This window comes from Erythranthe guttata, chromosome 9 (assembly GCF_056151865.1).
Source record: "Erythranthe guttata isolate IM_541 chromosome 9, IM_541, whole genome shotgun sequence".
Classification (NCBI taxonomy): Eukaryota; Viridiplantae; Streptophyta; class Magnoliopsida; order Lamiales; family Phrymaceae; genus Erythranthe; species Erythranthe guttata.
Window position 1 is genome coordinate 8866635 of NC_142541.1, and position 10304 is coordinate 8876938.

General features: G+C 37.4%; 1 protein-coding gene across 1 annotated transcript; it reads right to left on the reverse strand.

Annotated features, from left to right (window-relative positions):
* Window positions 1-4515: 4515 nt before the first annotated feature.
* Window positions 4516-6307, reverse strand: LOC148768002 (uncharacterized). The gene has a single exon (XM_088822731.1). It carries the CDS (start codon window positions 6305-6307, stop codon window positions 4631-4633), a length of 1677 nt encoding a protein of 558 aa, XP_088678857.1. The 3' UTR covers window positions 4516-4630.
* Window positions 6308-10304: the final 3997 nt, after the last annotated feature.

The window sequence follows — 10304 nt, forward strand, 5'->3', positions numbered from 1 at the left end:
AGCCCCCCTAGCCCCTTATAAGTTCTGCCTATGGTTGCTTCAACATGACTTTGATCCGAATTCATTAGTCTACATACAAAATAATTTTGCGACGTCTTTCCTGTAGAACGATACATGGCGAACGAAATACCGTGGAGTTTTAGCTACTAGTATATATGAAATAATGAAACTGAAGTTTCGACAAAGCGAATTTCAGCGGCATTCATCACACATTAAGAGCTGATGTTGTTTATAAGCTTTATCTACTCTTTCTCCTACGAGGGGATAATTTTGCGTACGACAACAACGAATCTCGAAAAACACTGTTCGTGGAAATCTTCATATATTCAGGCCTCGTATGGTTACCAAGACACTATTAAATAATCTAATAAATGCAATTATATTATTGGACCTTCGATGATCCAATATAAAAAACATGCCTAGAAGGAAAAGGCAAGATAAGCCATGATAACATAATATTTACGGGTCGACTCGGCAAGTTATTGGGGATACCAAACATCAAACAAAGTCCTATTATTTAGTTAATCATTGCTAATTTCCGCAACCAAAAACACTGTCCATTGAAATCTTCATATATTCAGGCTTCGTTAGGCTTCGTTTGGTTGTCTAAGATAAAATTAAATAATCTAAATAAACCCAATTATATTACTGAACTTTCGATGATCCAATAAAAAACATGTCTAGAAGGCAAGATAAGCCATGATAACATAATATTTCTTGGTCGACCCGGAAAGTTATTGGGATACCAAATGTTAAGTGTATATTGTTACCACGGTTCTAAATATCGGTTATCGGGTCCATCAATAAAAAAATAAAAACTATATTTTAATTATAGGGGCCCAATATTTTCGCTTCGCCTAGGGCCCCCAGCATGCTAGAGCCGGCCATGACAGATATCACCTTAGGTAGCCGTTTACGAGACTTTTTAGTTAATGCTTTATTCATAATTGGTTTGCATAGACATATAGTGAACCGTTTATGAATAATAGACTCATAATACACGCGACAACGGGTTATGAGTAATTTAGTGTCTCGGGTTAATAACCAGGAATTGTAACTTGCATGATAGAGGATTAATTGGGTGACGATTGTTGGGTGCTAAATACCAACACGCAAGTGCACGTATCGCAAACAAGTAATAAAGTGGACTCGTGAGAGTCGGATGTCGATCCCACAGGGAATACGCAAATTACCTAATCCTAAGTACCAAATTCTAACAATTATGATTTTTATCCAGCCTACGCAAGTTTGTCAAATTAAATCAATTAAACAACTAAACTAATTAAGAAAGCAAATAACACAGAAAAATATCAATTAAAACGGACCTAGGATTTTATCTTCCCCCTATGCAAGAATTGCTCACCCAAAACCCCTCAATTATGAAATATATGATTCATGATTATTAACCCGAGACACTAATTTACTCATAACCCGCTGTCGCGTGTATTATGAGTCTATTATTCATAAACGATTCACTATATGTCTATGCAAACCAATTATGAATAAAGCATTAACTAACAAGTCTCGTAAATGGCTACCTAAGGTGATATATGTATGTCTACGACACCACATGCAATTGACACACTCATCCGGTGAAAACTACTCGAAGGTTCTTCTACTTACCGTCTAATTATCAAAATAGCTCTGTCGAGTCAATCCCAATAATCACAGATAAAGCACATAAATTGATCAAGTTCATGCACTAACAATCATATCAAGTAGAAGAAATAATCATAAAATCATAATTGCATAATCTCAAGAAAACGGGTTCACCATCCCCACATAGGGTTCCAACAAAATCCTAGATTAAAAACTTAGCTACTCATAACAAAAAACATAATAAAAGTAATAAAAGTCATAGATTAAGAAAAGATAGGTGAAAGAAGAATTATGATGAAGAGTTGTCAATTCTCCGTCTTCGATTCTTCGTTCTCTCGCTCCTCTCGCTTTAAGGTTGTGTCCAAAGTCCCTCTAATTCGTGCTTGGTTTGGGCTTAAATAGATGTCCCAACTTGGTAGATGATTCTAGGTTTCCTTGTGTGTTTAAAAGTCCAAAATTGTCTCCAGCGTGATTTGGCACGGCCGCGCGAAAATCAATGCAATTCTCGCACGGCCGCGCGAGAATCGTCGAACCTTCTGCCCAATTTCAGCATTTGGCACGGCCGTGCCAAAAATAGGCTAATTTTGGCACGGCCGTGCGGGCCTGTTTTCAGCCAATTTCAGCATATTTTTGATTATTTCACTTTTGGCCCATATTTTCTCCAAATTTGCAGTTTTGACCCCAAACTTTTCCAATTCTTCAATTTATACCTAAAATACAATAAATCAACTTTTTAAGCACCAAATATCGTTAAATCACACCAAAAGCTCAAATAAAAAGGTACGATAAAGTATAAAAATATATACTTAACACACCCCCAAACTTGATCTTTTGTTTGTCCTCAAGCAAAAACTAGCAACTTTCACAGCAACACTCTCAACAAATGCCTCTCATCACATAGATTAATGGTCTACTTTCATTTTTTCAGAACTTGCAATTATCATGACAATTCTCAAAAATTTACAAGCTCGTAATTCAAAGATACGTATTCACTCACCATTGCTAAAAACCACAAACCATGCTATCGCTTCAAGTATCCCATATTTGTACATTAAAATTGGAGAAAATTTATACTTACATAATAATATTCAACTCCAAAGACTCACCAAATTTCTTTACTCGGCTAGTATCAAATAATTGAGCTATTGGGATCATTGGGACTTTTTGGCTTTCAAATGTTGGGCTTTTTGGTTCAAGGTAGGAGATATGGGTATAGGTGGCTATGCTTCTTGAATTGAGGTGATTACCCCAAATTTTGAAAGATAGGCGTTTGAAACAACGAATTCACCTCTAAGGACTTTAATAAACTCGATTCTTAAGAGTTCAAAAGTCTCCACTTTTGCTCTTAAGACAATGGATCGAGCTTTCAAACAAAATTTCAACAACTAGTCCTTTCATCTCCCTTCTAGTCTCTTCTTCTTTCTCTTTTTTCTTCTCTTCTTTTTTTTTCTTTTTTTTTTTCTTTTTTTTTTTTTTTTTTTTTTTTTTTTTTTTTTTTTTTTTGGTATGTAGAGGAAGAAGAAGGACCTTATAAAATTTTCCAACTGAACTCCAAAGGGTAATTTTTCAAGAATCTCCATTTATTCTACCTTATACACATTGGCTAAAAGAAAGATCACCGTTTCTCCAAGGCTCAATCAAGGTTCGAATGATAAAAATTTAAAGGTAGGCTTGAAAGGCTCAAACGGTTCAAAGAAGGCCCAAATCATATCCCAAATCACTTATTATCAACACTTCGTATCATAAATGTCCTAAGGTGAGATTTAAAACCGAACAAAGCATGATTGAGCACAAATAAATTCCAAATTTAAAATGCAAAACATTCAACCAAAGCAATGCACAAAGTGTGATTCCTAGCAATAATTCACTTCTACGTTCCGTTGAATCGAAAGCTAAACAAATATCTACTCCTTATCAACATAAAACAAGTAATCTCATCATCAAACATTGACCATCTCCCATCATAATAATTCATCGATGCGTCGAACCAAATTCTTTTTTTTTTTTTTTTTTTTTTTTTTTTTTTTTTTTCAAAGCAAATAAAAAAAATGGGAATAATAAAACGAAAACTAAAGCAAAAACTAAAGCATGCAAACTAAAAAAAAATTAAAACACAAAAAAAAAACACAAATAAATCGCACATAACGAAAACAAGTAGTTAACCACCCCCAAACTTAAAATTCACATTGCCCTCAATGTGATTCGCCCGGAGTTTAAGGATAGAAAACACTTGTTTAAACGTCGGGACCACCGTTCGGGTTGCTCACCAACTCCACCATGTGCATGAGCATCATCCTCCTCGTCATCCTCCAATAGCTCGGGTACCGGCTCAAGAATCGGTGCGGGAAAATCGTCGAACACCTTGTGGGCGTTCTTGGTGGAATGGGTTTTTTTCGAGAAAATTGCACCGTTCTTGAATCTCCCTGCGCAAATCAACAACAAACCACCTTGATTACGTAGTATATGTGTGTAGTAGGTAAATTTTCGGTGAAATTTGTCAAAGAAAAGGGAAAATTTCGAAAAAGGAAGGCGAGGGTTCGAATTGGGGGAGAGAGGGAATTTGGGAATTATGGAACTTGCTTTTTTTTTTTTTTTTTTTTTTTTTTTTCGCACGGCCGTGCGAAAGTACGGCCTAAAATCCGCACGGCCGTGCCATTTGGTGAATTTGGGCAGTAGCCCTTCTTAATTTAGGACGGCCGTGCGAAATTATGGCCTAAAATCAGCACGGCCGTGCCATTTGGTGAATTTGTGCAGTAGCTTCCCCGAAATCTCACACGGCCGTGTGAGATTTCTGCCTCTTTCTTGCACGGCCGTGTGAATAATTGCAATTGGGTCCCTGAAAAATAAAAACTTCTAATTAGTGCCCAGAAACTTTTTTTTTTTTTTTTTTTTTTTTTTTTTTTGAAAAATAAAATAAAATGAAAGCAAAACTAAAAATTTAAAATAACATAAAATAAGAAAAACGAAAGCTCGGGTTGCCTCCCGAGAAGCGCTAAGTTTACAGTCTTCAGCCAGACTTTGTTCTTGCTCTTCAATTCCTTAGCTTTTGAACCCATCTCCTTACTTCCTTTTGGAGAAAGTTTTGAATAAATGGGTTGATCCGATTCTTCTTTCGACTGGTTCGTTTAGGAATGCCCTTGAATTTATTCTTCTTGATGTCATGAGGCTTGCCAACATCGTCTTTTATCACGGTGTTTTGAGTAGGTGTTGTAACCAACTCAACCCTTTTCTTTTGTTCTCCTACATGCACATTAGTATCCACAAAAAAATTTAAATCATGTAATTTAACAGGAAAAAGTTTAGAATCACTTACCTCATCAAGAAGATAACATCCATTAGCCGTAATAGGCTTTTCATCCACCCGGTACACCTTGAAGATCACTGTTTCTTCCCCCACACTCATTCTTAGCTCTCTCTTTCCTACATCAATAATTGACCTACCGGTTGCTAAGAATGGGCGTCCTAAAATAAGGGGAATATTTTCATCTTCCTCTATGTCTAGTACTAGAAAATCGGCAGGGAGTATGAACTTATCTACCTTGACCAACACATCCTCCACTATACCTAAAGGGTGAGTAAAAGATCTATCGGCTAGCTGCAAGGTCACGGAAGTAGGCTTAATTTCTCCTAAATTCAATTTCTCATAAATTGATAAAGGCATTAAATTTACACTCGCCCCTTGATCACACAACGCCCGCCCAAAATACCTAGTACCTATTGTGCATGGAATGGTACAACTACCCGGATCTCTAAGCTTCGGTGGAATTTTATTTCCAAGGATAGCACTACTTTGCTCATTGAGGTCTATGATTGCTGCACACTCCGGAAGCCTCATCTTCTTCGATACAAGTTCCTTTATAAACTTAACCCAATTCGGCATATGCTTAAGCGCCTCAACAAAAGGAATATTAACATGCAATTTTTTAAGATAATCCAAAAATGATTGAAATTGCATATCAAGCTTGGAGTTTTGAAAACGTTGAGGGAAGGGTACCTTGGGAGTAGATTCACTTACTGCGATCTTTGTGTTGCTTGGCCCGACCTCGGTCTTTTCTTTGGGCTCCTCTACAATAGGCGGTGGTGCAACGGACTTTTTAGGACCTTCCTCTAATTGCCTCCCATTTCGCAAAGTTACTGCATTGCACTGCTCGATGTTGCTCTTTCGAGGATCTTCCGTATTCGACGGCAGTGCTCCCGACGGCCTCGCGTTTAGCTGGGTTGCAAGTTGACCCATTTGTGTCTCAAGGTTCCGAATGGATGCTTGGGTTGTCGTCATGAATTTCGCTAAGATATCAGCGAGGTCTACTTCTTGGGCCGGAGCTTGAGGTGGATTTTGGAATCCGGGAGCTGGCCTTTGTCCTTGTTGATTTCCTCCCCATCCAAAGTTGGGGTGATCTTTCCATCCCGGATTATAAGCGTTGGAGTACGGGTTCCTCTGTTGTCGATTAGTGTCATGTACATAATTTAGAGACTCCGTTTCTTCTACGCACTGGTTGGGAATTTGGACTGCATGGACTTGCTGAGTTTGCAATGCTGCTACTTGCTTTGATAGCTTCTCTAATTGGGCAGTGATTGCGGTGACCCCGTGTAACTCTAAAATTCCTCCCGTCTTATTGGCTCCGCTATTTGACCGGTCCGATGCCCGCATGTATTTGTTCCTTGCGATCCGCTCCAAAAGTTCGTAAGCTTCATCATATGTCAAGCTCATGTACATACCGCCAGCTGCTGAATCGAGCACCGTTCTCGAATTATCTTGCAATCCATCATAAAATATTTGAAGTTGCCGCCACTCTTGAAGACCGTGATTCGGGCATCTCCGAATTAATTGTTTGAATCGCTCCCACGTCTCGAACAACGCTTCACCGGCTTCTTGTAAGAAGTTTTGTATTTCTCTCCGGATTCTCTCAGTTTTGGTTGGGGAGTTGTACGTATTCATGAAGAGCTGTGCTAGCTGGGGCCAAGACGAGATGGAATGCGGTGCACGAGTTTGTAGCCATTCTCTTGCGGCTCCTTGGAGAGAGTGCTTGAAGAGGCGGAGCTGCAGTGCTTCCGGCGATACTCCGTTCATCTTGTGCGAATCACACGTTTCGAGAAAGTTGACCAAGTGGAGATGCGGATCTTCATGAGCTAATCCGCTGAACAACCCATTGTTTTGGAGCATAGTAAGGAGTCCCGCTCGAATTTCGAAATTGTTGGCTTCAATGGGGGGCTGCTGGATGCTCGATTGAAACCCATTGAGTGTTGGAACGGTGTACTCATGCAATGCTCGTTGACGAGGTGGTGGATTAATTAGCTGAAGTTGCTCTTGCTCGTTGACGATATTTCCTGCCGCATTCGGTAGGTGCCCTTGGTCATCTCCCCTACGATTATTCTCTTCTTCCATTCGCATAAAAAGTACCTAAACAAAAATAATAAAAATAAAATAAGCAAAAACAATAATAAAATAAAATAAATAAAAACGGCTGAAGTAAGAAAAATTGCTCAAATTTAATATTAGGATAAATAGATAATTTAGCCGTATTCCCCGGCAACGGCGCCAAAAACTTGTTGGGTGCTAAATACCAACACGCAAGTGCACGTATCGCAAACAAGTAATAAAGTGGACTCGTGAGAGTCGGATGTCGATCCCACAGGGAATACGCAAATTACCTAATCCTAAGTACCAAATTCTAACAATTATGATTTTTATCCAGCCTACGCAAGTTTGTCAAATTAAATCAATTAAACAACTAAACTAATTAAGAAAGCAAATAACACAGAAAAATATCAATTAAAACGGACCTAGGATTTTATCTTCCCCCTATGCAAGAATTGCTCACCCAAAACCCCTCAATTATAAAATATATGATTCATGATTATTAACCCGAGACACTAATTTACTCATAACCCGCTGTCGCGTGTATTATGAGTCTATTATTCATAAACGATTCACTATATGTCTATGCAAACCAATTATGAATAAAGCATTAACTAACAAGTCTCGTAAATGGCTACCTAAGGTGATATATGTATGTCTACAACACCACATGCAATTGACACACTCATCCGGTGAAAACTACTTGAAGGTTCTTCTACTTACCGTCTAATTATCAAAATAGCTCTGTCGAGTCAATCCCAATAATCACAGATAAAGCACATAAATTGATCAAGTTCATGCACTAACAATCATATCAAGTAGAAGAAATAATCATAAAATCATAATTGCATAATCTCAAGAAAACGGGTTCACCATCCCCACATAGGGTTCCAACAAAATCCTAGATTAAAAACTTAGCTACTCATAATAAAAAACATAATAAAAGTAATAAAAGTCATAGATTAAGAAAAGATAAGTGAAAGAAGAATTATGATGAAGAGTTGTCAATTCTCCGTCTTCGATTCTTCGTTCTCTCGCTCCTCTCGCTTTAAGGTTGTGTCCAAAGTCCCTCTAATTCGTGCTTGGTTTGGGCTTAAATAGATGTCCCAACTTGGTAGATGATTCTAGGTTTCCTTGTGTGTTTAAAAGTCCAAAATTGTATCCAGCGTGATTTGGCACGGCCGCGCGAAAATCAATGCAATTCTCGCACGGCCGCGCGAGAATCGTCGAACCTTCTGCCCAATTTCAGCATTTGGCACGGCCGTGCCAAAAATAGGCTAATTTTGGCACGGCCGTGCGGGCCTGTTTTCAGCCAATTTCAGCATATTTTTGATTATTTCACTTTTGGCCCATATTTTCTCCAAATTTGCAGTTTTGACCCCAAACTTTTCCAATTCTTCAATTTATACCTAAAATACAATAAATCAACTTTTTAAGCACCAAATATCGTTAAATCACACCAAAAGCTCAAATAAAAAGGTACGATAAAGTATAAAAATATATACTTAACAACGATTTATCGCAAAGGGGAAGATAAAATCCTAGATCCGTTTTTATTGATATTTTCTCGTGTTTATTTGTTTTTATAACTATATTAATTATTTTGTTGATTGAATTGGACAACCTTGCGTAGGCTGGATAAAAATCATAATTGTTAGAGTTTGGTACTTAGGATTAGATAATTTGAGTATTCCATGTGGGATCGACATCCAACTCTCACGAGTCCACTTTTACTACTTGTTTGCGATACGTGTATTTGCTTGTTAGGTATTTTCATAATTTTCAATATTTATTCAGAAAAAATAAGGTTTTTATAATAATGAACTAATACGAAATATTGAAAAAAAAAAGTGTACTATGTAAAAAAAAGAAAAGAAGTAATTAGATGGCAGATGTAATTTACTTCATAAATTGAATTTTTAGGACTCTAATTAAATCAATAAACTCTCCGAACGAACCCCACGTTGTGGGCTTAAAGTCCATTTTCAACCCACATTGATTTTCTACAAGAAATGGGCAACTAAATTCCTATAAGAGCACTACTTCTATATTTTCATCCCACATTAATTTTCTACAAGAAATGAGCAACCAAATTCATCTGTAAATATGAGCTATGAATCATTTCGGAAGATATTCTCTCTTGAGTAGTGATATTTAAGCATTTGCAAAATATCATTCTCCATATGTGACTTGAGCATCGGGGTGTAATCGTCGGGCTCCATTTAGTGTCTCGATTTATTTTTCAAGTTTATCGGTAGACCCAAACCCTTGATCCCTTTGGACACGTGACAAAGACCCTCGGCATTCCTTTATCTGGCTTGAAGATCCCAGGACATAGAAGCCCGGTGGGTTTCAAGACCATTGGTGTGACCCATCATCACATTATATTTTGTAATACTTATCTTCTATGTCTATGAACTTAGACAAATTTATAGTATCAAATGCCTAATGCAAATAAAAATGATTTATCTATGTTCTCTATCTTTTTTTCATTTGGTTTACCAAAAATACTCTCAACATATGGAATAGTCCATTGGTTATTAATGATTCCGTTAGTTATTGACGAAATGGCCGGTTAGTAGAAGGATCACTTTAGAACAATTTTTTGGCAAGACAACTTGGTGAACTGACTCTACGAAAGTCGGATTGATTTGTGGAAATTTGTGCAGGATTGAATTGTCATACGGAATTGCGGGATTAGTTTTGCCTTCACCGGAACAACAGATTCGGTTCACAATAGAGTGGAGACAACGGCGGTGCTTAGGGCGGCAATGGACGGGGAGAAGAGACGAATTTGTGGTGCACATTTTTTTCCTTAGGTTCCAAGCGGCGGTGTTGAAAAGAGACGGTGTATCGGGGAATTTGCAATCAAACCCCTAATTTAAGTTTCAGAAATTTAGTATAAATTACAATTTGGCCTCTATTTTTTTTTATTCAATTTTCCCTTTATTTTGTGTTATTCTGTTTTTATATTATTTTATTGAAGGGTATATTTGCTTTTTTAATGACTAAAATCACAATGGGTCTAGTGTGTTATTATAAAAAAATTCTTGGGGTTGCTAGTTTATTTATTACAGGGGGGGTTTTGCTATTTTTATATTATACAGGGGTACTTTTTGCAATTTACTCTTATAATATGGCAAGTATTATGAAAAATAGGAATTAGAGAGATACTCGAACTCTTATTACAAAAGTCTTTATATATACATAGGGTATAGATCCCAATATATATATATGTGCTTAATTCCATCTCTTCTCTCTCACCCTTGTGAAAGATCGATGGAAGAGTTAATGTCTGGTGAGCCTCCTCGTTACGTCGAGTTAATGTCTGCTGAGCCTCCTCGTTACG

Bases quoted from the DNA above. Each gene is read 5' to 3' on its own strand.
- LOC148768002 (XM_088822731.1), bottom strand. From the start codon at position 6,307: ATGAGCTTGACATATGATGAAGCTTACGAACTTTTGGAGCGGATCGCA.